Source organism: Pipra filicauda, unplaced genomic scaffold (genome assembly GCF_003945595.2).
Source record: "Pipra filicauda isolate LSUMZ 115617 unplaced genomic scaffold, ASM394559v2 scaffold71_size5581439_pilon, whole genome shotgun sequence".
NCBI lineage: Eukaryota > Metazoa > Chordata > Aves > Passeriformes > Pipridae > Pipra > Pipra filicauda.
This window is the reverse complement of record NW_024104887.1, coordinates 1,231,049-1,259,009: the sequence shown is the minus strand read 5'-3', so window position 1 is coordinate 1,259,009 and position 27,961 is coordinate 1,231,049. Positions and strand designations below refer to the sequence as shown.

At 41.7% G+C, this 27,961-nt stretch overlaps 1 protein-coding gene across 1 annotated transcript in view; it reads right to left on the bottom strand.

Moving 5' to 3' along the window:
* The window catches only part of MUSK (muscle associated receptor tyrosine kinase), a 30,075-nt gene extending 7,777 nt beyond the window's left edge, over positions 1 to 22,298 (bottom strand). The window contains exons 1-5 of the mRNA XM_027710297.2: positions 22,202 to 22,298; positions 18,066 to 18,192; positions 14,745 to 14,896; positions 13,207 to 13,334; positions 12,621 to 12,762 (exon numbers count right to left, since the gene is read on the bottom strand). Coding sequence (XP_027566098.1) covers positions 12,621 to 12,762; positions 13,207 to 13,334; positions 14,745 to 14,896; positions 18,066 to 18,192; positions 22,202 to 22,298 — 646 coding nt within the window. The remainder of the gene's footprint in view (positions 1 to 12,620; positions 12,763 to 13,206; positions 13,335 to 14,744; positions 14,897 to 18,065; positions 18,193 to 22,201) is intronic.
* Between the last annotated feature and the right edge of the window lie 5,663 nt (positions 22,299 to 27,961).

The window sequence follows — 27,961 nt, the reverse complement described above, 5'->3', positions numbered from 1 at the left end:
TGGATAGGTAACACTGGGAGTTAATTACAGAATGCAAACCTTTTCTTCTTAGGAGCACAGTCATTCAGTAGACTCCTGGGCAGGGTTTATTTTAGGAAGATTAAATTTAATGTCATTGAAGTGAAAATGGGGGGAGGATAAACATTACATTGAGTTTGCTAATTCTTCTGTGTGTTCCAAGCAGCACACACACACTGTGCTCAGTGCCTCTTCCTTAAAGTCAAAGCAGAGCAGCATCAAGCTTCTGCACCGTACTACACTTCAGCGAGACAGCAGCTATGAACCTCCATCACTAACGAGTAAAGCTGCAGTCACTGGCCAGGGACTTTTCTGATGGATATTAAGTAAAATGAAACCTTTGCCTGAAGTTTTTCTTCAGGCCATTAGCACCAGATGGTTATGAATTCAGACCTGAGTGTTACAGGCCAAGCTCGTAATTACTTTTATACTTCATTTGGAGAAATACTAAACTTTGGGCCTATCCCCTGGCAGCAGTTACATTCTCATGGCTTCTGCTGAAGCCAGCACGTTAGATCCCAGAGTGGAACGCAGCCCTTGGTGTTTTTCTCATGTTGCTCAGTGCAATGTTGGGATCCTGCCCACGTGATGACTCCGCTGCTCAGATCATGCCCAGCTTAGTTAATACAAAGTGACTAACTACCAGCACTCAGTCATGCAGGCACATATGTCCTCCTCCGTACTAGCTGTTCTCCTAAGATCTGCTACGATCTTTAAACCAGGAATAAAAAAACCACACTTTTTGAAAATGACAATAGCACAGGCAGCATGCAAAGCCACAGTGAGTGCCGTGGCTGGTCCAGCTTGTGCATGGCATCACGCCTATGGAGAGGCCAGAAAGCTGCATCCCACTTCCCAAGGTCCTCCCACTAGCACTGATCACAGTACTTCCTTTAGTGGCACACTGCTGGCCTGAGAGTTGTCCGCCAGCATAGGGAAGGCAAAGGGCCAGGCTATTCAACCTTAAAACACCAGATACAGGGATAAAAAAATCCAGTAACAGCTGCTAAACATTCACATGTTTCTTGTGGGAAGTACTGCATGGAGGAATGGCTAAATAAAATTTGGCCTATAAGGAAATAAGGTCATTTCCAAAGTGTTATTTCCAAAGCGTGGAGGAATTGAAACTGCTGCTATCCCTTGTGCCACCATGTTAACTTTCAGGACCTTCAGAACTGAAGTTACAGATGCAATTCCTTAACATTTCAAGTACTTACGCTTGCATATTTTAAAAAAGTATTTTACTTAAAGTTTAGCTATTTAGCCTAAGTACTTAGCTGTAGATACTTTTATTGCAATAACCTCGGGGGAGGGGTTACATTATTTTATTTTTAAATGAGAAATTTCCTGAGACAACGGCTGGACTCCCCAGATCCCAACAGTGACAGCTCATTGACATGCCCAGAGGCATATTTTCTAAAGGGAATTTTCTTAATGACTTTGGAAAACAGTATTAAAAATAATAGCATCAACTATTTCTCAGCCACATCACCTATGGGTGAATGATCAATGCACTGCCATTGTTGTCAGACTTAGGTGCTGTGGGAAAGCCAGGACAGGCTGTGTAAGAGCAGCCAGTGTCACCTTCCACCAGAGCAAAATAGGGCAAGACCCCAGGATGAGCTCAGGGTCCATTTTGGCAACTGCATCAGCAAGGAGATCTGTCCTGCGGTTAAATGGCAGAACACAGCCACCAAAACTCTGATTTCTACTTTTTTTCTCTCCACTGAATTACACAAAGAAAGAAAGAGCCAAAGGCAAGGAAGAAATAGCAACTCTGATGGCGCAGCTGGTAGGAAGAGGTGGGTAAAAGGCAGGAAGAGGAAGGATCAGGAAATAGTAATAAATGTTTGTAAAATTCACATTATTTGGTGGGCTCAGGACATTGTTTTGTTCTCATTTTTTCCTCAGAGTGAAAATTCCCAACAGTCAGGTGATTTTTAACTCCATTACTTGTACTCCTTTTCTGGATCCTCCTGAATGTGGATTTTGGCAGGACCTTTGCCTGCTTAGCCACATTGTCACAAGGTTAGCAACATTCACATCAAGACCCCCAGGCTCTCAGCACTGGATTTACCCAAAGGCATGCCAAAAAGCAGTTAGGACAGGCAGGCAAGAGGGCTTCATTTATTTATTTATTTATTTATTTATTTATTTAAGCAGAAAATAAAACAGAGGAGCTATAAATGAATCCAGTCATCTAAAAGCCAAGCCAGCATGTCAAATTTCACTCCCAAGCCCCTTAATAAACGTCCTTTCTTTTACAGCCCCGGTAAATGATGTGCTGTGCACTGCAGGGCTTGCTAAGAGGTATCTGTACCTCAGCCAGCTGCTCTTGTTTCTGAGAATTGCATAACATCATCCAGTCCAAACAGTAGGGCTTTAATTCAGTCACAAAATGTTTATATCATGAAAAGATTAAAGCAGCACCCCTTCCCCTGGCCCCTCTCTCCCCTGCCCCCACTTTGAATGGCTAACTCTTTCCAGGTGACTTTGTTTTCCCATTGCCTTTAACTGAGCTGTGTTTCATTTCCCGGGTTTGGGGCCTGATCCTGCAATCCTGCCAGATGCCTGCCCTCTGCCTGGATAAGGCCTGTTTTTTTGTTAAAGCAGATTGGATTGGGTCAGTCACAGCCAGACAGCTGCGTAGGTGGCCTGGGGCCATGCTGCTGCTTTTGGGAAAGTACAAAGTGATGCCCAGAGCGTCAGGACCATTCAAACATTTGTTTTGGGGTGTGGGGTAGGTTGTATTTATACAAAGCCTACCGTGGCTTTGGTAAACCCCAACTTTCAGAGAACATGAGCAATACTTACTCATGGACATGAATTAACCCAGCTTGTCAACATCCACATGTGTTCATGTCCAAGAATTTGTTATTAGTCCTGGCACAGAGTAAAGCATCCCTGATAGTCCAAATCAAGATAAGACCACCAGGAGCTAAACTTGTATTGGCAACCACCTGACTACAATAGGTGCACAGTCCCTTCCCACCACAGCCCAAGCATGCCCTTACCTGTCAACCAGACCCAATTTGTCCATACTGCCAGATCTGATATCTCAGCCTGCTCCCCTTTCCCCAGTGTTTCTTTATATAATGAAAAATGGCCTTTTGGGTGACTGCAACCAGGTCTTATGCTTTCTTTTTTTTTTCCAGCTAAGCTGCAAAACACAGTGGATAAAGGCAAATTCTCTCACATTTTCTTCTGGTACAGCTGGTGCCATGTTGAGCTCCCATGTGCCTACATTGCTGCAGCAATAAGCTATGTATTGTCTCAGAAACTTTCCTGGTATAAATACCCTAGTAAAGACTTTGCACCATGCAAAATTCTTATGTAAGCACTTAGGAGCAAAACTGCAAGCATTTTTTGTTTGTGTTTGCCAGTGTTCCCTTAGCTCTTTCACAGTTTGAAGCATGAGAGATGGAAATGACCTCTCTACAGAGGATAATGTTCTCTGGGCTGGCACTTTGCTTACTAATCCATAAAAAATGCTTGCCACCTATATGCTCTGAAGAACCATGAACTTGTGTCACTATGATCGCAGTCTTTTGCCAATGAAAAGTCCAGTTGTCTAAATCCCCATTCAGATTCATTCATCTCATATCCATTCACACTTCCTGACAAGTCTAAACTGGGCAGTCAAGGAAAGGTAACAAGTAGAGGGGCTACCATTTCCTTCCCACCGGTGAGAGATGAGGGAAGGTCTGACAAATACGTTTTTAAGCGCATAGAAAGCCAAGGCATTTGTGTTTTCTGCCATGAAATAACCTGTGTAAAATCAAAAAAATTCTTGAAATGCCAGGGCCAAGAACAGGCCACACACCCTGTTCATGGATCAGAGGTCACAGAGACAGCCATGCCAAGCTGTGCAGCAGCTAGTCACATTCCAAGAGCCAGGGCTGAACAAGCAAGGCACAGTCTCTGCAGCTGACATGACAGGACCAAATCCCAGCTTGGTGAACAAAGAAATTCTTCAGTAAGGGTAGTTAACAACTCCTCTCTCAGCAGCAGCAGCAGGCTCTGCACATGGCTTACCACTTCCAAAACTGACAGGTTAATAGTTAAATCCCAAGATAACCGTGAGGTCAGTTTCACTTTGATCTCCAACTATTTCTTACCAAAAGGGCAATATTTATCTTTTCTGCAAGTCTACCAAGTAAACATAAAGAGGAGCAAAATGGCTCAGGCAAAGTTGATATAAGACACTTCCACTTATCTCTATCAAATTGCTTACCTATTTTTATTTAGTTCATGTCCAAACGTGCTTATTGCTAGAGAACCATCTGTATACAAGTTATCAAAAGAAAAAGAAATGTACAAATGCAATAGGAAATGCACACAACCACTGTATTATTTCTCAAGGAACAGCATTATTAGGTATGGGCCCCAAAAGAGCAAGCTGAGGAAGAGCTGTAAGCAAGCAGTACTTCATCGCTCACTTGCCCCTCACCCTGTTATCATGGTTACCTGGGAGGATAACCTTCCAATGCATCTGAAATATCCACATTTTGTACAAAATCTCAAAATTTCCAAGCTCTTCTGGCTCCTGATACATGATATGGTTGGCCTGGGGCTTGTAGTAGTCCTTAATACATCATGCAGCACAGACCAGCCTGCACAGCAATACATAGGTACTCAACCTGGAGCCTGAGGCTGTGAGAGAGACAGCAGGGACAATTTAAGATCCCTGTGGAAGGGAAACAGAGCAAAGCATATCATCTCCATCCTGAAGCATATCCCTTCAGATTCAAAGCTCTAGTGTCTAATATCAAAGAAAGTTTTTCTTAGCAAGGCAATAAGTTTTCAAGGTAACTTTATTCTAGGATGAACTCCCAGATTTATGGATGGTGGGACAATTTGCATCAGCAGAAGGACTCATGTTAAACACAGTCATTAACTTCTCAGCTGTGAAAGACTTTACATTGCATGTAGATGTCTCTGGAATCCTAAAAGGAGACATCTCAAATATGCAACGATATAATAACCAGGAGTAAAATGTAAGTAGATAGCTTATATCCTGTGTAACTATATAAAATCTGTTCTTTACAAGTGTTCATCTCTATATACAGAGCAAACACCAGATTCAAGGACAAGTGAGGATAGCATGTTCAAATTACTTCCCAAGGAAATGAACAAGGAAATTCTTTTCATGTCAGTACTGGTCTTATATATGTATTTCGTTTCTTTGAAGGAAAGACCCTTTTAAGCCTCCCCATGTCTCTTCTACAGTACAGAGACATATCGTGTGCCATTTAACTCTGACATTACCCGTTACTGTATGTGAAATTGGAAAGGAAGTTTCCAGCCTCCTGAGTCAAGGAGCAACTCCTTTGCTTATTCCATTTGTGATCACAACCCACCATGACTGCTGCCAAGGCTACCAGTCTGTCTGCAGGTACCAGGAGATATCCACAGCTATACACAAGTCTCTCTCTCCCTCTCTTACTCTCAGGAATTGAGCAGGCCATTATGGGAATCTCTGGGATACCCAAAAATGAGATAAATCTTGCAGTATCCTGACATCTGGTCTCCACCAAAGGCTAATAGCAGTGCCGTAAATCTAATTCCATGCCATATGAAAAGTACTTCCTTTCATCTGCTTTGAAGTGCTGCTAGCAGTACCTGCTAGGATGTTTCTTGTTTTGCGTGACAGCAATTAGCCTGTTCCCTGCTCACCTTACCCATCAGGCATGCTTGATTTTCAGTGCTGAAAACTCAACTAGTCCCTCCTACCTCAGAGATCCATCTTTTTCCAAATTCTCAGCTCCCTGTTGGATATGCCCTTTTTGTGAGGGGCTGCCTGGGGCTGCAGTCACTTCAGGATAGTTGTCTCAGTTTGCTCTAACCCCCTTATCCTCTACTCTCTTTGTTGCTGTGTGGGAAGCACATGCTTCCCAGCTAGCCAACAGTTTAAAACAAAGAAGAATTTTATCTGCCATATTTATTTTTTTCCTTAAAACCACAACTCATGCAATGATGTAAGAACTTCATATATTTTTTAAGTGCTTTTCCAAACCCTTTGTTAGAGGTAAGAGTTTTTTGCAAAAGGAAATATTAGGCTCAAATGTTTCTTAAAGAAGAATTGTGTGCTTATGCCTTCTCAGAAGCTTCATGCTCCCAGGAGGCCTGCACTGCAGCTCCTCAATGCAGGAGGCCACCCTGTGACACTTACTCAAAGGCAGCATGCATCTCCTGTCAGTGTCACAGCAGAGCAAGACTCAGGAGTAAATTGAATATCTCACGCTTGTTTGTTCATTTGCCAAAGGTCTGGGGCTGTTTTCTTTCTCCTGCAGCTTGCCCTGTTACCCTGTAATTAGGGATATGGTTGTATCTGCGGCATCTGAGATCCTTGGGATGACTATGGTGAATGCCATAGGTAGGAGAAGATTTAATGAGATATTCTAGGCTTTCAGTTACACCCATGCCACCCTGCTGAGGCCAGTCAAATACCTTGGTGTAATTACAGGCAAGCTTGTTCTTTCCCTGTAATGATGCCTCCCCCAAAAACCCTTGCAATTTTTAACAGCAAACTGCAGCATTCACCATTTACCGTTGTAGGACACAGCCTGCAGGTACATACACCAGCATCAATGAAGATAGGGAAGGCTATCCTGTCCCAGAGTTTCTTCCTCTATTCACAGCAGAGCCAAAGACTCTTCCTCAGTGTTGACATCAGAATTTCCACGAGGAAATTTCACTCAATACTTAAATGAAGATCTACAAACTTCCTTGCCAGTCTGCTATTTGGCAATTCACCTCACCCAAAACATCCTACCTCAGAAGATGGCATAGATAAAAATTCTGATTTCACCTTGATATTTAATCTACAGGAAATGCGGCAAGAGTCAGGGTCACAGTGCTGACGGGCTGCTTTGGTGGTCTCTTGCTATCTCTCTTTCCTACATAGTCTATGCCAAGTACAGACAAGTTGACACAAAACTGTAAAAAACATTCTGGATGGCACATCAGGAGTCAGCTTTCATTTGAAATAGAGACCATCTCTAAATTGTGGGCCACCCAAATTGATAGATTACCTGCACTAAATACATACTTTCACTCCTGTTACTTGAATTTGGGTGTGACTTTCTAGTCTGTTGATTTATCTATGATGCAAATTTGTCCCAAGACTACATAAAGGTCCAAAAACCGGATGAAGGAAGCCAGTGCTTTACACTTTATGGGATAGTTAGTTAACTAAGTACCAATGGCATTGCTTTCTATTGTCAGCCTTACTGCTGTCTCCTCACTAACACAAGAATTAGATAAAATTGTTTTTAAAAAATCAAGAATCTAAATCAAATCTGGCAGATCCTTCCTTCTGTAGGAATGATTCTCCGAGGAAAACCCTCCTATTTTTAAGGCTAAGGCAGTTCTCAGAAGTGGCTTATAGGGGAACATTTTTGTGGCCTGTGGCAGGGTATTATTTTAGTAGCTAGTAATAAGCAATAAAGTCTGGGCAGGAAAAGACTTCAATCTATCAGAGTTGGAATGTAAAATCAAATATCTAGTCAGGGGAGTGTGGGGAACATTGTTTCTGTGCTTGTTTTGATTTGATTGCTTTGTATGCTGTCACATAATAACACAGGATCAAATGGAACAGCTACACTTCAGCAAAAAGGTGAATGAAACTGACCGGATAAAGAAAGGATCACTAGCACCAGCTGACCCCATTCTGATTGTTAAAAATTGCAGAGAAGATTTGATCAAAAAATGTTATTAAATCCATGAAGAATCCCATTTGTTTCTTGTTAAACATACTGGATCTTCCAGCACTTGTCCTGGTTAATTTGTTTATTTGTTTCCTTACAGATTTGTAACTGCTAATTTCTAGACATGGCTCTGTAAAGTGGTGGCTTCAAAGCTAAACCTTATCACACTCTATAGTCCAAAACTCCTGAATTCCACCATTCTCTGGTGCCACAGGCTGAAGATCAAGCTCAGTTTCACACAAGTCACAAGATGGAGGTTCATCTAACTCTGTACACAACCAACAGGACTATCCGTGTACCCTTTCCTTTAACATTACGGTTCACGTATTTATTCCTTTTTTCTTTCTTTTTCAACATTAAAAATGCATCACTGGGCAAACTGGGAATTCAAAGGTTTCACTAGCTGCATACAACACCTAAAAAGGCACAACAGGAAGGTTGTTCTTCATCCTTAGGGAAAGAAAAACCTATTGCACAGTCCCAGTAGACTATTCACACTGTCTTCCTACATCAGAGGACTGCCACACACATGCTTCTGTTGGATTGGAAGGACACCTCTAGGAAGAACATTCTGCCTTCAATTGTATTAGTGCCCAATCCATCACAACCCTTTGTACATTTCAATGACAATAACTCCATCAGTTTCCAGAAAATGCTCTTTCCATAGCTGAAGCTAAAAATAAGGCTAAGGATGAAACGTGTGGTTCATGGCTTTATGTCTCATTTTTTAACAGTTGTTACGTCTAATGATCAATTTTCCAATTTCCTTTGTGACTTTTTATTTTGAAGAATGAAGAACGTATAAGAGAGGAACTCATTCTACTAATTCACAAGATGGCACTTTCCTTCTACCAAGGAGAGAAAGAAACATTCTCCAAAACAAAGCAAAAACTAGAACACGTCAGACAATGAAGTCTGTAAATCATCACAAAATTTACTGGTTTATGATTGTTCTTCAGTAGATACTTCCTATTTGATGCAGGAGTTACATATACTTTGAATACTTGTTATAAGCACAACATCTGGAAAAGATAGCAAGGGATTAAAGCAAAACCATCTAGAGGAACTTATTTTGCATATTAAGAAAAAAAAAATACCAGGCAGCTTCTCTCTGTGTCTGAGTGACAAGCATGCTCTTAACTGGAATGTTCCCATACCTCTCACCAGGAAAGAGCTCATGGCTTTAAATTTAGTCTTTTAATATCATATAATTCATACACAACGCATATGAAGAATATCATTGTGATACACTTCAAACCTTGGGGACTACAGAGGGTGTATGGTTTAAGGCAGAAGGCCCAGAAGCTGAACCTGAGGAGCTCATGCACAGCTTTTATGAAACTGGTCCTATTAGTGGACCGGATCAATGTCGCTGGAAATACCAATGAAAATCAAAATTCCTCCTGTTCTACAGCCTATGCATGAAGGGAAAAACAGACAAAGGTCTTGCAAACACTACAGATTTCAAATGTTCAGACAAGGTTTAAAAAATACGTTCTCCGCACAGCTGAAAAGTCTTTACCCTGTCCTGAATTTTCACTGACATCAATGGGAATTTCTGCACTTGAGGACAACTCTCAACACTACTAAAGGCAATAGCTGCTCTCATATTTATTTCTAGAGGAAAAACTGGTGAAACTTGATGGAACATCTTAGCCATCTCAGCCAACATCTTGTAAATAAACTTCAGCCTTCAGACATCTGTGTCTGAAGGTAAGCCAGGTAAGCCAGCAAATGCTTCTCTTCTACCGTAGTCCTGAATCTTGGATTCATCCAGGAATCTTTCAGTCAGAGATTCATTTTGGGCATCAGTATAGCAACCAACAGGAAATTTTTAGAAATCCTTTGGCAATGAGCTATTTCATTGAGTATATAAATGCTCTTCTACAGTTAGCAGAAGTGTACATTATCAAAACTGATAAAGTAGTGATTAAACATCTAGTTAGCAAAATCCTTAAGGTAATAGAAAATTAATACAAAACTGCAGGTCAGAAATATGGCCTCCAGGAAATTAAAAACACATTTCTTGGCAAACAGCCAAGATTACAATATCGTTCCTTTATCTCAGTGCATATATTACCTTTTGTAGACCTCTCTGGATGTACAAGCAAGAACAAGAACATTCACACACTAATTTTAACTGACCCAGCAGACTGATCGTTGCTTATTTGTTTCACTTTGCAGAGTAGTGTGGAGAAGGCTTGTTTCTGCCTATTGCAATTCTGCTTCATGCAAGTACTTTTACTAGTCCTTTTTTTCATAATTTGAGTGGGTTGTAACTAAAGAAATCAAATGGGGAAAATACAACCCAACACAATTATACAGCTTCTGCAGAGCTGTAAACCAGAGCACTAGTGGAGAAGCACTTCATAGTGACTTCTTTCTCTCTTCCACTCTTAAATCCACCTCTCTCTCTCGCTGCTTTCCCTTTCATCCCACCCCTTTATCCAAAACCCACTGCTGTGTGCTTACGCAGGAGGTCAGGAATTAACAAACAAATTTCCATGCCAAATGTGTAACTTACAAATAAAACTTTGTAAGCTTTTAAGTTTTGCAGACTCTGACTGTTGTCATTCCTTTCAATGAGGACCTATGAATCTTGGGTGCTCCCTTCCCCTTAAGGGTGGGACACCACACAGGACTAACGCTGGACCCATTAAAAAGGAAAGCTCACAACAGAAATCAGGTTCTGCATGATCTAGATTTAGCTAGGTATAAATATTTGCACTGCTCTTTGAATGAGCACTGGCCTTGGAATTAAATATTCATAGTTATCCAGCCATGCTTAGTCATTTTATTTTAATATTAAGCCACACTGTGCAGAGTGGTGACTCCAGTGAATACTAGCACCAAGATTTAAGGAAAAATATTGTAGTATTATTAGAGAAGCAATGAACAGCAATTTTCACAAGTTTTGTGAACACAGTGTGTGCTCAAACACTACTACTGGAGTGTAGTTTTCCTGCTTTGAGTAATTTTAGTATATTATTTACTTGGAGTTATTTTAAAATTCTGCTACTAAGGGGGTAGGAGAGACAGGAGGAGAGGGATACTAAAAGTAATAATAAAAGAGTTATGTGAGGGTGATGTGTATGTGTGTATGTGTTTACCTGCATGTGTACACAGGTATATGTATACGTATCTATGCATGCTAAAGATCCATGAGAATTAATCTAAAGTACCATGAGAGGAAGGGATTTGAATACACAGCAAGCTGCAGTCAGATATAATAGCTTTGGATTTTGGAAGCTAAAACTGTAAACCAAGCATACATCAGTCTAGTTTGGGTGACAGCCTGAAATTAGATATATTATGTAAGTGTTCTACCAGAGAAATAAAGGTGAGCCTGAAGAACAGCATTTCTTTGTTCACCCAACACATGCAGGGAATATGAGGGCATAGCTTGTGTGGGAGCACTGAGCTCCCATTGATTAATTAGGAATTAATCTTCCTCATTTTAAAAAGAGCATTCATATGCTCTCCTTTTCAGGTAGGATATTAGTGGATTATTTTACCATTCCTTGAATGAGCAGGCCACTGCATAATTCTGCAGATGGGGACAAAAGAAGATATCTACCTTAGCAACCTGGATTTCTGGTGCAATTCCAGGCTGCTTTTAGGTTCCCTGACTGGCTCTGGTAGGTCTGGAGCAATAAAATCTCAGTTCCTGAGGCCCAGAGAGGGCTGTTTGTGTGCATGGCACCAAGTATTTGCCATTTACAGTTTAACCCTTGATAAGCCTCTGCCCATTGCCTCAGTGACGGGGCAAAAACCCAAGCTGTTCACATCAAGATCCAACTGTTTTCATTTTGCCTCATCACTTTTATCCTGGGATAAACATGGCTCTGAATCTAGACTAAGAATAGCTATCTTCCGGATTTAAAGCTATTTAAGGAATTTCTGACACACTCAAAATCTATATGTATAAATATTAAAAAGAGAAGGGAAAAAAAACCCACCTGGAAAATTAATGCATTCTTTAGGGAAACAGCAGACCTACAGTGATTTCTAGTTGGATCTAATATACCTGATCCTGCTCCCAGGTGTCAATGTTCCTCTTAGAAATGAGATTGCACCCAGGCCAAATGTAACCCACAACAATCTTTTGAAGCTTACTAGGCAAATGGAAACCCTTCTGCACTTTCCAGAGTGTGGTCATTCTGAATCAGAAATAAAAATTAATTCATATACTGAATTAGTCATTCCTCCACCCACTCTACAAACCCTTACACAACTGAAATTCTCTTAGAAGATTCAGGAAGATAGAATGCCTTGTTGCCTATGTTTGGGTTTTCCTGCAGTCCACAGATCTCAGCACTCTAAAACTGTTGATGATTTATACCACCAAGCAAATATCTTCTCTACATAAAAGATAGACACTGAGAGCATAAAGACCAGAAACTGAAAAATCAATCTGGTGTTCAGTTTAGCGTGCAGAAAATGTTCAAGTCCACAATGAGGAAAGCTCTCCCTCTCCCTCTCCCTCTCCCTCTCCCTCTCCCTCTCCCTCCCATCTCCCTCTCCCTCTCCCTCTCCTCTCCTCTCCTCTCCGAACCTCTCCTCTCCGAACCTCTCCTAACCTCTCCGAACCTCTCCTCTCCTCCCTCCCGAACCTCTCCTAACCTCTCAGAACCTCTCCTCTCCTCTCCTCTCCTCTCCTCTCCTCTCCGAACCTCTCCGAACCTCTCCGAACCTCTCCTCTCCGAACCTCTCCTCTCCGAACCTCTCCAAACCTCTCCGAACCTCTCCGAACCTCTTCCTCTCCTCTCCTCTCCTCTCTCCCCCTAAGATGTTTTTGTTAACATCAGTGTAATACTTCAGGTTAATTCAAGTTAACCAGGTATGACAAGGAGCTGGCACGTGGAGCTGGAGCCTGGTGCAAGGGTTACTCACCTTCCACTACAACAGTTGCGGGTTTCGAATAGGCTGTGCCCAGACTGTTCTTGGCTACACAACGATACTGTCCTGCGTCTTCTCTCTGAACATTGTGTATCCTTAAATTCCCTGAATCGAGGACAGCAATGCGAGCAGTCTCCTGCCAGAGGAAGGAGCAATTGAGGTGAGGCCTCTACACGCAGGCTGCACACAAGCAGCACCAAACATCTGTTTACAAAGATTGGGCTTACATGCATGAACATTATTTGTGTTGTCCTACAACTGAAGGATTTGGGGCCAGCTCTCCCCGCTCAGCATTGTCATGACAAACTCACCCATCCCTATTTTTGCGATTTTTGAATTATAGCTTCAAAAGAGCTCTTATTTATGAGAACACTCACAAGTGCTTTCATCAGCATTTGTCCACAATTAGTGTAATAAGGATATAAAATATACGATACAGATATCCAGAGAGATGAACCCTGGATTTTCCAATGCTTGCTTTCTAGCAACTAAAATTTACAAATACTATAACTGATGATAATATTTAACACAATACCTTTAAGAAATAATTATCACTACTTAAAAATCATTCTCTACTCACCTTTACAACTGTTTCTCCTTTGACCCATGAAACAGAAGGTTTTGGATTCCCCATTGTAGTGCATGGAAGAACAGCCTTTAAGCCTTCTATTATTTCCACATTTACAGGTGGTCGGGTTATTTTGGGTCCTAAAATTTTAAAAGTCCAAAATTAAAGTTGAAATGAAGCTAAGAGATACTAGGACAAGACAAATTCAGAAATTACATCAAAAATTTTTATGCTTTTTCTCTATATTGCTGAAAGGTGGAGCAGTCTTACTTCATCATGAACTGCCCTGGAAAGAAAGAACTTTCTTCAGCACAGCATTAAGTTTCAGTTTATGGATGCAAAAGCAGTTAACTTACATGGGTTATTTGTTTTCCTGAGTGGAGTTTGATGGTCATTTGAATTAAGGCCTGGGCTAAAATCCAAATTCAGATAAGAGTATTTCCAGTATTGAAGAATGTTTGCATTCCAGGTTTTGACATTCTTCACTGTGTAAACACTGTCTTGTATGAAAGTTCAGATCTGGATTGAATTGATTTTGAAACAGTTTTAACCCAGGCTTGCCTCTAGCTCAACAAGAAAGGCACGTAAACTCAATTAATATCCCGAATGGAAGGATTTATAACTGTGCTAGTTAAAAGAAGAAATGATCTTTAAAGAAAAAAGCAATCAAACTCCCTTAAAGTTAATAATGGATAAATTTAAATTTTTTTTTGCCCAAGGAACCATATGGCCTAGCTTACTCTGAGCAGGGAGTAAAAAAGATTGTCATCTCAGTATTTTGGGAGACCTGACATTTTGAGTCCCTTGCGTGATACTGAACCAGCAGAAAAACAAGCTTCAAGAGAGCATCACCTTCCAGCCCCCACCCGCCAGTGACTGGGGTGCTGTAGAACTCCAGAATTACCGGACCTGGAGGGTCATGCTCATTAGCACAAACAAATCCTTTCCTACAAACAGATGCTTTAGCCAGACTATACCTCTGCTGCCCTTTAAAGTGTTTGTGTTAGCAACTGCAGCCATATGAGTTCAGTTTCACCAAGTTCAGAACCTACATTGCCCTTTGCAAGACTAAGTACTTTGCCTTCCATGTAAGATTATGACATTTACCTCATAGTGCTCCGACCATTCCACACTACTACTGAGAGCACCTAAACATCATTTACTCGCTTTTGCCATCCTCAGGCAGAAATCTGCTTAGTGAAATTTTACATTTAATATTCACAAGGGATTTATGCAATGTTACCATGGAAGTCTAATTTATCAAATTGTGCCTCTTTTATGGAGTTTGCACAAAAGGCATTCTTCAAAGTATTGGGATTTATCCCCTGATCCTGGCACAAGTGTGTGTTACTCAAAGTGAATAATCAGAACAGCATTAAGTTAAGATATGACCCAATATGCTGTGTCACTGCCTCAAAGGACTGCACCCAGGCTCATGAGAACATGGGTCTGCCCTGAACAGAGATCACCAGGGGCCATACCTGGGGGTCTGCTCAGGCTTTCAATTAAATACTCACATGGTGTCAGGAAGAAATTGCATTCCCACTTACGCATTTTCACCTGGAGAGCCCCACAGCTCTGTGCAGCTGCTCCAACCCCGTTATCTGCTGTGCAGCAGTACACCCCATCATCACTGTCCTCAACGCTCAGAATGGTCAGGAGCTGCCCGTTCCTCTGTATGCTGTACCGCGTGTCGAACAGCCTGCAGGGCACAGCACAGATCGTCAGGGCTGGGAGAACAACAAGGGACAGAGAAGGGGAGTTGCATTTAAATCTACAGACAACTGACACTGCTACAAATGGCAGTAAGCTTTACCTTTTATTTTCAACCTGCAGGGGGAAGGAAAGGTGCTGAAAATGTTGAGTTGGGCTTTAAGATTCACTTAGATTCTCACTAGACCGTGCAGCTCCTGACTGCCACTGGTGTAGCAGCAATTCTTCCTCCATCCAAATATCGGTTAAGTAAATAGGTATCATATTTTGTTTTCTGACTGGCTAAGGACAGGCATGAGCACAAATAATCTTTTCCAGCTGGGTCCTGTTAGCTGTAATTGTGCAATGCAAAGGAAGGACTGCTTATATAGGAAGTAGAACTGGCTGAAGTTGTTTAAAGAAACCTTCTCCAGAATAAAAAGGAAAGCTTTTTTCACTGAACAGATAAAGTTACACAAAGATTTATACTGTTGGGAAAATAGACACAAACAAGCAACCATGTATTTTTGTGTCTATATCAAGGAGCAGTTTTGTCCAATTTTTTTGGAAAAAATGCAAACCAACAAGCAAAAAACCAAAATGAAACAAGCAAAGAAATGTGATGAAGCATTCTCAAGGTTAGAGGATTCAAGGAGAGCTACAGTTTTAACAAAGCAGGATTTAACCTGGAGACTTCAGAGAAGACAAGAGAAGCCCTGAAGTTGGAACAATAAAGATGTAGGATATTGTAACAAAATATGTGGAGCAAAGACCAATTCTATATGTGAACATAATAGGGGGGCATGGGGAGGGAGGGGAGTGGGGTAGGGTGTGGGTGAGAGCAAGGGAAAAGCAGAAAGGTGATGAGAAGTCAGAGGATTGAACTCTTGATTTTCATTACAAAAGTGGAAAAATATAAGAAAAGTTCAGTAAAAAACGTTTGCACAGCATTTTGTAAATTCCTTTATGTTTGATTTTCACACCGTCATAGATGATTTTTGGAAGCATTTTCATGCACCTGGACTTTGATTCTGATGAACAGTAGCAGAACAGTTCTGACCTAAGGATTGTCTCCCAAGCTATCACAAATATCTGACACCTAAATATGTCCTGTTTTGTTCTTTTACTGTTAGAAATCGTAGTGTAGTCACTGAGTAATCTGAACGTGCCATTGACAAGCACATATTTCCTTTTAACAGCCTTTTGCCTTTCAGTCTTATATCTCGCTCCTCTTTTTCACCATGGGAAGAAAAAGTGCCATGAACTCATCCACAGTGTAAAAGATGTGCTAACTCTATACCCTTGTTTCCCTGAGAAAGGCTTATTGTGGACAGCCCTGTCCTGGGGCTTTTCAGTCAGCACAGGGCACCTACTGGTCTCCTTGCACAAGTTTTGGTGCCAAAAGAAAAGACACATCCAGAATACTAGTGCTGACAGCAGTCTCTGTCCTGGCCCTATTCCCATCGAAGTTGAAAGTTTACACACTGTTCTGTTTTGAAGGTTAGCCTAGCTGTCTGTTCAGGATGCTGAGACTTGGCAAGAGAAGAAAATCCTGTAAATAAAATAACTGATATTAATTGCTTGCAATAACTAGGCCCTTTGAAGTTTGATATATACACAGAGGCACAGAAATATATTTATATGGAGTTTTATTCAGAGAAAAAAGCCCGCTGATTCGATCCTTTTTCATTCTGCAAATATTTTCATATGAGTTCTTAGAAAGTAGCAGAAATATATTCAGCTTATCCATTTCCCTGTCTTTGGTCTGAGCTTTTGTACCCAGCAGTACTGAATATTAATGCCGCAGAGCTTTGTGAAAGTGAAATGGTTGCTGATATTCATGTTGTTCCAGAAGCCTTAGTAAAGGAATGAAGCACCTGAGCTCTCTGGCCTTACCAGCAGAGATGTTTTTACCTGTATTTTTCTTTTTGGTCAATGTTGTGGAAAAGGCACTCTATCTCAGAGAGAGAATGGGATGGCTTTTAGAAAGGTATGTTGGGCTTCTAGAAGTGGGGATGGTGGTACGAAATGGTCTGGTTTTCATGTTATCTTAGAACGCATAGAGAGTGACCATTTTAAAGATCTGGGGAGAGAAAGGCACGGCCCTGCATGAGCGACGTCCTCTCCCAGCTTTGATTTTCAGTCATGGTGTCACTGATGGGGAAGGGATTGGGAGAAACATGACCTGATTTGGCAATAACATCCATGGAAGTTCAGACCTCCATGTTGCAACAAAGCCAGGGTCAGAGGATTAAGCCCAGGGTTTTGCTGAGGTTGCAGGCAATGAAAAAAACTGATTTCTGAAGGCTAGCATGCATATGTGTAAGTTTCTGCTTTCCTCCTATTTTAAAATTATTTACCTCCTGCTACCACTGACTTATTTGGAGTTTCCCAAGCCAATGGTTCAAAGACTCTTTGGATGCTTGACCACAACAGTGAGAACCATGCTTCAGGTGACCATCTGCCTAACATGGACATCTCTTGTAGAGAATAGGTATTAACCAAGAAAGGGAGTGCTGTAATTTTCCTTTGCAGAGGGAGTCACTAACAGCAATCTAGAATAAGAAACATGTGAAGGCATGTGTTAGATGTAACGTGATTTCAGAGCTGGAAGATCAAGTACAATTTACTTTGTAGAAGCCTGTCTATGGCAACAGACCAAAAGCAATGATAGCAACTTCCATAAGACACTTCCAAGGCTGCCGCCTTCATCTGCATCCTCATGCCTGGTGGTTAGCGTTTGAAAGTGTAACAATGAGAAGCCACTTTCCTAGAGTCAGATCCAGAACTAGAAGTAAACAAGAATAGCATAGTGTGACCCATTCCACACAAAGTTCCCAAGAACATTGAGATAGGCAACAAGTCTTGCAAAGTTTCTTTTAAATATCATACAGCATCCTCCCACCTCATAAACTGAGGAACAGAGCGGATTGAACTGCCTAAAGCTAGAAAGAAAATTCTTGCATAGCTTGTAGCAGAAACCAACAGTCTTCAAGCTCAAGTTTGTGAAGTTGCTCTTATCATTCTGTAAGGAACACAGATTCCTATATAATTACAGCCACTCACCCTCTTCCCTGCCACAGACCTATTTTTATAATTCCAGATATCTCCTTTATCACAGAGGAAAGCACTACCAGTTTTGGCAGGAGATGCTGGAGCGGGTTGGGGCTGCTCCCTACCTGATGGGAATGCTGTTGCGTGTCCACGTAATCTCCGGCTCAGGGTACGACTCCACTACACAGACAAACTTGGCCACGTCCTCTACCAGGGCATCCACTGTTTCCAAAGGAGTGGTGATTAAGGGAGCTGTGTGAAGGAAAAGAAAATGAGAAAGCCTTATGGTGACTCCTGGAGAAAGGCACATAGACTGCCAGACATCTTTGGTGGAGGCAGCTGTCCCTGCAGGGTCACTCAATGGCATTTTGCTTTGTGATCTCTCCACAGGGTGCAAAGCAGAGCAAAACAAGCTCCAACAAGCCCTATGGATCCCATGTTTCTAAGCCTCCTCTCCCCCAGGGTTCACAGCACTAGGTGGCATACTGCAAGAACATAGATGAGGCTATCCCCGTGCCAGGCTGCCCCCCTGGCATTGTGTAGGCTGGAAGTGCAAGGAGCAGCACACCAACTGAAGCCAAGCTGATCTTCCCCCAGAGTGGGCAGAGTGCTTCTTTATTATTTCATAATGCATGAGATTTGGACTTCTTTGTCATTATTACAGGATTTGTTCCACTCAACTATTTATCTTTTTTTTTTTCAAACACCAAACCTATTATATAGCACTATATTTTTCAAAGCCAGGCTCACACAGTCATTAGGGTCCTTCAGATTTGTGTCATTACTGGTACCTGCTCTCTTTTTCTCACTTCTTCTTTACAAGTAGCACAAGAGTTAGAAGTCTGATAGCTATGTCTGATGCTTATTATCAGACCTGTTATCATACCTGTTGTGATACTCAAATGCATCTTTAGAAACACTTGCTGTCACTCCAGTAAAAGACTTGAATCATAGCTGGAAGGGATTAAAGCATAAGCCTAGTGAATCACTTTCCCTGCACATGATATGCATTGCAGCCACTGTCTCCAAAGACACTTGAATAACTTTTAATCTATGGCTGCAAGGGACACACACCCATACTTGTTGGACTGGATTTCATTGATTATTGTGCTGAGATAAACTAATTTCATACCATATTCCTAAACACCACCTTGAAAATTCATAATGGATACAGGAGTCTTCTTATTCCTCTCTGACTGTAACAGTATGTGGCATACTGTTTGTGTTTTCGCAGGACAATATCAACTGCTGTTTATCTGCTGGCCCTCCTTAGTATACTAAAGTTTAAATTCAGGGAAAAAATAAATTATAACAAATTTACCCCTCCCTCCTAAGAAAGGGGAAAAATAGAAGATACTCAGATTTCAGTGACTGAGAATAATAGAAAGTCTACACCTCAATGCTTTTTCAATTTACATGGGAGTCAAAATTAGAATCTCTTTGGAGTTCTGCCGGAATAAAGCTAGAGGAAGAAAGAAACAGCTTCCACTATCAGGTTTATGTAAAAATCTTTACACTTTTGACATTTTATTAGAACAAATCTGCATCAATAATATTTCTATATTTTATAACTTCAAGTTCCACCATTGATTACCAGTAATGACTGTACTCATATAAATCTCAAAACTATAGCTAAGGTAGTACTAAACATTATATTAAAGAAAAATTAATTAAAATAAGTCCATGACACACTCACTGTTTAAGATCACTGCTTAAATTGTATCACTCTTCAATGTATTGGGTCATTTTGGGTTACATTAGATAGAAACAATCTCTGTATTGCACCCCCGATAAATTCTATGCCAGTGAAACCAAATGGAAGATTTCCATAAAGCCTAAGTTTTCCTGCTACTGAAGGTTGTCTTAGAAGAATAACCCCCACTGATGGCTATCGTGACTACTTCAAAAGGGACATTGCTGGTTTTTGACAGAGTTTATTGTCTTTTGATGGCATTAACCCTGGAGTTTTGCAATCTAATTTCATATAGTATGTTTTCATTGCTGCTGTCCGCATGCCTTGGTCTCCGGTAGGATGCTTCTAACACTGAGAAATGTAAATTTTTACAGTAATGATAATTCAAAGCAACCAGTTTTATAAGTGTTGTCTGCATAAGCACAGCCGTTCTCACAAGGAATAAAGCTACATTTGTACCAAGAGTCAATATGCGTAACTACAGTAACTTATTCTTTTGGGCAAACAAGACCCGTCAGCTTTACCTATTAATAAATTATCTAGAAACAGTTAAATACTTTTATGGTGTGTCTTTAATTCAGTGCATGACAGAATATTGCCTACACCTGGTCTCATCTGGCACCTCCCAAAAGCCAGCACACAGCTCAGAAGTCTGTAAGCCTCTTACTTACGAACGATACTGCCCAAACCAACAGCACAATGGTAAAAAGAGAAGGAACTTCTTTACAGCTGCCTCCCCAAATTCTGAATCCTCAAAGAGCAGCTGTGACAGCAACAGTGATGTGGTATTTCCTCGTATGCTATTTTTTACCTTTGTGATGTTAAAATCAAGTGGAGACAGCGAGCAATGATGCCATTTTGTTGTGAGGCTGCAACAGAGCCCCAAAATGGCTGAGATGCTGCTTGCTTTTGCTTCTAAAAGCCATCCAAACTGCTCAGGTGTTGCTGTCAGTTCATGTTTTCTTCAGAAAGCACTCAAAACTCTCAAAACTTGGGATGCCTATGCTACCAGATTTTAACATGGGAAAATAAAATCCAGTGTACGGACATATCTATCAGCATACAGAAATGAAGCCAATCTTTTCCATGAGTAGCCCTTTGGGTTTTCTGACATTTTTAAGGCAACCCTGTGGCTTTAAGTAATACTGAAAATCAATTAACTTATATATGTGCAAATCCACATAGGTGCCCTTTCTCTGGGTGTCAGCTGTAGTTTCCCGAGATAGCAAAATGACCCAAGGCTGGTCACGGGACTACGAGAAAGCAAATCCCCTCCTATCCCCAGCCCACCAGAAGCTTTCAGATTGCTTGGCTTTGGATCTGGATTCACATTTTTGAAACCAGACAAGCCAGGCAAACAAAATAATGCAGAAAGCAGAGCCAGTCCCTCCTGCAAAATTGCAGACACCTAGAGAAATTGCAGTTCCTCTGGTCAAAAACCGCTCAGTTGTGTTTCCAGCTAATGCTGCAAGACCTCTATAGGGCAATTGGACTACAGTCACCTCTCAGCTTCTCTCGGGGAACAAGTCGATTCATCCACCTGATGCGATGTTCTAGAATAGGATATGTGTCTGTTCATTGTTCTGTGACACCAGGAAAAAAAATGGTATCCTTGTCCTCTTTGTTCTTCTTGCTCCTCAGATCCTGCCTTACCACAGCATTCAAAAAGACTAGGGTTCACTCAATTATTTTAGTGCCTTAGGAAAATATTTACATTTTTATTTCAAAAGGTTTTTATGAAGGAGATACCTCTTTTTTTTCCATTTTGAGAATAATCTGACTAACAATTATAAAAGCACAGCCTTGCAAGAGCCGCAATGTTTACCTAACATGTGAATAAGATTTTGTTTTGTTTTCCTGAAGCTGCAATGTTTCTAGTATGCGTTGAATGGCTTTGGACAATCATTGTGCAGCAAAAATTGTTGCCCAAAGCATTATCAGATGGTATGTCCAGAAGACCATGGTTGCAACTAGTACCTCAGAGAGTTTCCTAAGCAGATTTTTTTGTCCAGTTCTTTTGCTGGTTAAAAATATGTGTGCATGTGTCCATATGTGTGTGTGCACATAAGATAGGAAGAAGGTATAATAACTTCTATATTATATCCTATACAAACAATGTATGTTTGTATTTATATACATACGCTTTGTAAAGACATAATAGCTATTTAGTTCTTTTGAAGTTTTATGTACCTATTAGTGTACACAGACATGCCAAATATCACAAGTCTTGGGCTCTGCAGCAACAGGTACTATCAGCCCTTAACTCTTCTGAGCTTCCTTTAACAGGAGAAATACACATCCCACCCAGGCTGAACCCAAAGATCCCTCTGCCCATTACAATGGACTACATGATCTTCATAGACAAAGAACCTTCAATTCCAGAATATTTTCACTGCTATCCTTCTAAAAGCAGTGAAGTGACCACTTAAAGCAGAGCATTTTTGTCTTTTTTGGAAACACTACAGCACCACCCACCCTGCCATTACCAGAGACACCCCCCTCTTTGGAAAACCTCTTTCAGCAAGTGACAGAAGAAGAAGACCAGGGCAAAAGCCCCACCAAGCAAACCTTTCAGGAGTGTCTCAGCCAAGCTGAGGGCTGCCAGGGTGAGGACGTGCACCAGGGGCACCTTCAGCAAGTCATTCATGTTTGATCCAGAAGGCATCCGGCTCCTTCAGGCGAGGCGTGTGGACCTCCCAGCCGGCTGCATTTCGGAAGCAGTGCTCAAGCAGAGCTTCTCTGCTAGTGACAGAGTGGGGTCTGAGGGATCTAAGTATAATCAGGAATTCTCCCACCCAGCGGTGATGATGGACATGGCCATCTGGTGCATATCCACTTTGGTCAGTGTGAAAGCATGGGGCTCATGAAACAAGAGAAAGCAAATCCCTTCTGAATTCCTTCTAAGCAAACAGAGAGCAGTACAATGGGCAAATGCATTTCCAGGGCAGTACCCTACCCCAGTGCTGCAACGTCAGCAGACCTTCATTCCAGCACCATGTACGTGCAGTAGTGGAAAAAATGCTTGCCCCTAGATTTTCCTTCAGTTTAGTCACCCTCTTTTCCATTTTTTTCTCCTCTCTCTCTCACATACACTCCCTCTTATTATAACCTTTTAAGATTGGCTTCAATATGCCACCTGTTGTCCTGCTGATAGCATTTCTTTCCTTAACAGATGCATTTGCTGGAGCAGGAGAGGTTGGCATTGGTGGCTGAAAGTGCCTTTCTTTGCCAAGAAGGTTATCAGTGTTTGAGAACCAGGGCAGCATACTGAAAAAAACAAAGCCTTATAGCCTTATCCTGGAAAGAGATGCCAGAATAAGTAAATACCCACAGCAGAAGTGAAATTCATAGCATAGGAGAAAAGGACCATTCCATTTCAACAGCAGCAGCAGCCCAGGGCAGTTGGGCATGGGTAAAGGCATTACTGTAGGGAAATATGACTGTTGGACATTGATATTAATCTTTGGAAATATCTTATTAACTACCGGGTCTCTGCCTAGGGTGAAAGACTAAAAAGCAGTTCTCATTTTCTAAGAAGATTTAGAGGAGTATTAGAGTCAAGCATATCTCCTGACTCACTTTGTCTTGCCCCATCCTAATACAGTGGTTTACATGTCATATTCTTATTCCAAAATATCAAGTAATTTGTCTGCCTGTTTTTCCAGCACACGTATTTATACGAAAAATGTTTGCAAAGGGGCTTACCACTGTGGAAAGGTTGATGTGGGGGCAACATCTGCATGAGCAGAAGAGAAAAAGGTGAATAATCAAGCTGGAAAGAACCCATGCTCATTGAACATGATTCCAAATAGATTTCATCATGTTATCAGCAGAGTGCATGACAGCTTCACGCTAAATTACATGGTTTGAGGAAAGGGAATGCACAATCATAACATACCACAGTAAAAGGTACTTTGAGATCTCTGGAATTTTGTTTATGTGCTGAAAATCTTCATTTCAACCACTTCTTAGCAGTCATTTCTGCCATGAACATACATAGTTCAGCAGTGCTTCTTTTGAGGAGTAAATGGAGTAAAACTGGCCAGCGCTATGAGTGTGTGAATCCCTATGATTTGGCATGGCTTGATAATGGCAGTGTTACTGTGGGGACATGCCATGGCTCTGAAGATGAATAAAGCCCAAAACACTCACAGAAGATGTCAAAGATATTCCAGGAATACTGGAACTAGCAATGACAACAAAGAAAACAAAAGACAACAATGAAACAACAGTAATCCTACCAGGCAACAGAGAAATCCTGATTCATGGCTGAATTTACAAATATTTCTTTTGTTCAAGTCCACATATAATCAATTAATCTGGTCCATAGAAATGCAACTTGGTCTTTTAGAGTAAAATTCTCAAGTTTTTCGAGGCTGCCTGTATGTGAGAGGCCAGCAGCTTTGAGGAGGGAAGCAGCAAGGGTGCACGGGGCCTGAGGTTAGTGCATGCAGGGACATGTGGGTGCATGCTTTCCAGGAAAAGACCACACAGTACACGCTTTCAGGCTGTCTGCTGGCTGGAAGTAGGCTTGGAGCTGTGACGAAGGAGCTTGAGATTTGAAGACCACTTGTTTTTTGTGTCTGTACACATCTGCTTACCTTAACACATAAGGGTGCGCTCTTTCTCCTGGCTTGCCTTCAGCAAGGCACAGACAATCTGGGTGGTTCTTGGAAAGCATTTACCTGCCAGACTTCAGATTCAGGTGAGGCTGACTGTCTGGCAGTTCCCTGGATCCTCTTACCTGCCCTATGACTGAGTGACATTTGCTTTCTTCCAGTCCTCAGACACCTCTCCTGGTCACCACGACCATTCAAAGGTTTGGTATGAGGTCCAACAGCACACCCTCTGTTGCTGGCTCCTCCACCTCTTGTATCAGAAAGTTATCATCAATGCTTTCAAGTACCTCCTAGATTGTTTGTGCCTTGCTGAAGGCAAGTCAGAAAAAGAGCGCACCCTTACCTGCTAAGGTAGCAGATGTATACAGACACAAAAGACAAGTGGTCTTCAAATCCCAAGCTCCCATATCACGGCTCCAAGCATACTTCCAGCCAGTAGAGAGCCCAAAAGCATGTACTGTGTGGTCTTTCCCTGAAATGCATGCACCCACATGTCCCTGCATGTGTTACTGCTTTCCTTCTCAAAGCTGCTGCCTCTCAGATACAGGCATCCTCACAAAACATTTGACAGTGAAAAACACTGACCACTTGGGGCTGCACACAGGCTTCTTACACAGAAATGAATCAAGGTCATTGCCATAGGGTTATGGACACACCAGTGCTCCCAATCCACCCCGCCCACTTTGCCAACAGTACCTAAAGGCAGCACAAGCTCCTTTGTATGTCACGAAAGAGCATCTTTGACAATGCATGCCAGCACTAGGGGAGGAGATAAATGTCGTTTTAGCTCTTTTATTACACATTATAAATCACTTCTTTACAGGGATCCTGAGTGGAAGCAGCTGTTACAGTCACTGGCTCCAAGAGGTTTAACTCAACCTGCAACACACATACAGCCAGTAAGTTGTTGTTGCTTGTGTCAGAAGAGGGAATACTGTTCTCATTGTAACATGTAAAGAAATAAGCTGTGCTGCTGCTGTTCTTTACCCTGCACTTGAGGCTTTTATGTTTACTGTTTTGGGTTTTTAAATGAAGTTTGGGTTTTTCTCTATAGTCTTTTAAGAAACACAGACCCATCCCAAAGCCCCACTTACTGTGTTTAAATTGGAGGGTTTAAGGCACATTTGGCTTGGCCTCTACCCTCAGCCATCTGGACCAGTCTCTGATCTCCTACTAATATTTCAACACTTACTGAGCTCTGATGTCTGAATCTAAAATGGTCCTCCCTTTTTCTCTTGAGATTTTGTGGCAATTGGGAAACCTAAAAATTGCATTTATTTCTTGCTATCATCTTGCTGTAAAGTTTCCTGTAATTTTTCATCTCATAGGATCTGACAGTACTGACTAAGGACAATCTAAGCTGCTGTACTATATTTTGTGGTGGGGCAAAATTTTGTAGTGTTATGAGATGTAATTACTGTAGTAAAATGGTGTAAATACTGTAATGAACGAGGAAGATCCCTTGTCATGCATCTAGCTAACACTGCACAGTGTATATAACACAGAGGGCACATTGAATGAAGTTATTTCATAATATATAGAATTAATTTCTCTGATGGGAGACCTACCTCCTATTTCAGCTTGTTGCCCACATTATCCAGTCCCACACCGCAACAAGGAGAAAGATCCCACCTTCAATAATCCTCTCCTCCATGAGAAGATAATGCTGTGACAGTGCTGAGCTGAGCTGAGCCGGAGATGCCCCTGTTTGCCCAAAAATGGATGCCACAGGAAAGTAAAACCCTTTTTCCTCAGCCTCTGATTTCGGCCTTTTATCCTCTGCTTGCCATCAGAAGAGTGCAATCTGTGGGGCCAGGATGACTGCTGACACAGAAAACCTGCTCTCCATCACATGGTACTGCAACCCAGCAAGTGAGAAACAAGACCTGCATTTAGAAACAGTTATAGCATAACCCTGGCTTAACCCCCCAGGGAATAGGGGGAAGGAGGGACTTGGTGGGGATTCCCAGGCCATGGGAACAGCATGAAGGAGAACATGTCCCTACAGAATTCCTTCTTGCAGAAACAAGGAAGTGCTTCAGGACAGCAGTGCATTAGGGATTTAATATATCCCATTGATTTTGATCCCAAAATACTGCATCTTGTAAAATCTCACTCTCAACAAGAAGTAAATTCAACTTCATCTTGATTCAACAGCAATACCTGTGGTTACTGCACAAACACAATCACTACGCAATAAATTCTGGCTATTTAATAAGAGAACTCCTGTGAGTAATATTTTAATTATTGCCAACACCTCTTTAAAACAACCACAAATAAAACCAAGGAACACCACAATGAAATAAATATATGTACAGTGATATCTCGTGTCAGATTGGAAAATGCGCAATTTTCGATTTTTGCCTGTCATTATTTGTTGATCTTGTTTGTTGTTTTAGATTGTGGAGTAGCAAAAGCCAAGAAGCAGGAGTTTATAGGCATGCCACAAGAAGCCAACCAATTTGGTTTCAAACATAAGCTTCCAGCACAACTGGTTTCAAGTGAAGGTTTGTGGTCCTGTGCATAGTGTGGAAATCAACTGTCCTGAGTGATCATAGAATCACAGTCCTGTAACTACCTTTTCCTTCCATCACTATAGCATCTCTGAAACTCACAGCACCTCTCTGCAGCCAAATGGGATCCAAGAGGTGTTACAACATATGGGTGTGATATGAGGAAACACTCAAGTTTCAAAAGTACCTGCACCCATGCAATAGCATGTCTGCCAGTGGAACTAGACACCTGAAATGGAGCTGCCGCATCCTGCCAGCTGATGGCGGATTGCCATGAGTGGTTGCAGGAGGTGTGCAACACCCAAGTCCCAGGGGCATCCTATCCCCTTTCATTTCACTAAACTGTGAGCAGCGTGCTGCGACATGTGAAACAGCTCCACGAGCCTTTTCCAGACAAGATAGCTTTTTTTTCTGTTGCTGTGATAGAAAGAAGAACTTCGCAGACTGTGCAGCTGAGGAGTAGCTGGTGACATTTTTAGACACTGTACCATATGCTGAAAAGCATTTTGGGGGGCTTTGGCTACACTCATTAAAAATGAGGAATTAAATTCTGCTCTGAGTTAACCCCAGGCCACCCCACTGACGTCAATGGAGTGTAACTGAGAGCAGAAGGTTGCCTGTGATCTTTATTTCTTAGAGTTCACCTGCTGCTCATTTGAAGCCATAATCCTTGGTGACATCCCAGTCATTTCTACAGGAGAGAGTCTTGCACTGCAGAGATTTGGTCCCAGTGCAAACTTCACTTAATGAGCAATTCTTGGCTATAGTGTATTGGACCATCCCAATATCTACCTGCTAAAGGAGTCACATTGGCTGCTATTTAAAAGCTGTTGTGTATTATTTGGAAGCACCACAACTAGCATAGCATGTATGCGTATGTCTCCTTAATCAAATGGCGGATCTTTATCCAAAAGATGCATTCAACACACTCAGCACACTTGAAAGCAAGCACTGCAAGAGTGATATGTACCCAGATGACATGAGGTAAGAAATGGGAGGAGAACCAAAGACACAAACCTCAAGGAAATGTCCTTAGCAATGCACAGCTCCCCATGGAATATGGGCCCCTGCATCAGCTGCAGGGGGACTGCAGACTTCTGCTTTGTGCAAGAACCACAGCAGCGTTCTGTGTCCCTGTGAAGCTTCTGCAGCCTTGCAAAAAAAGCCTGTGGGGCACTCAGAATGAGAGGAGGGAG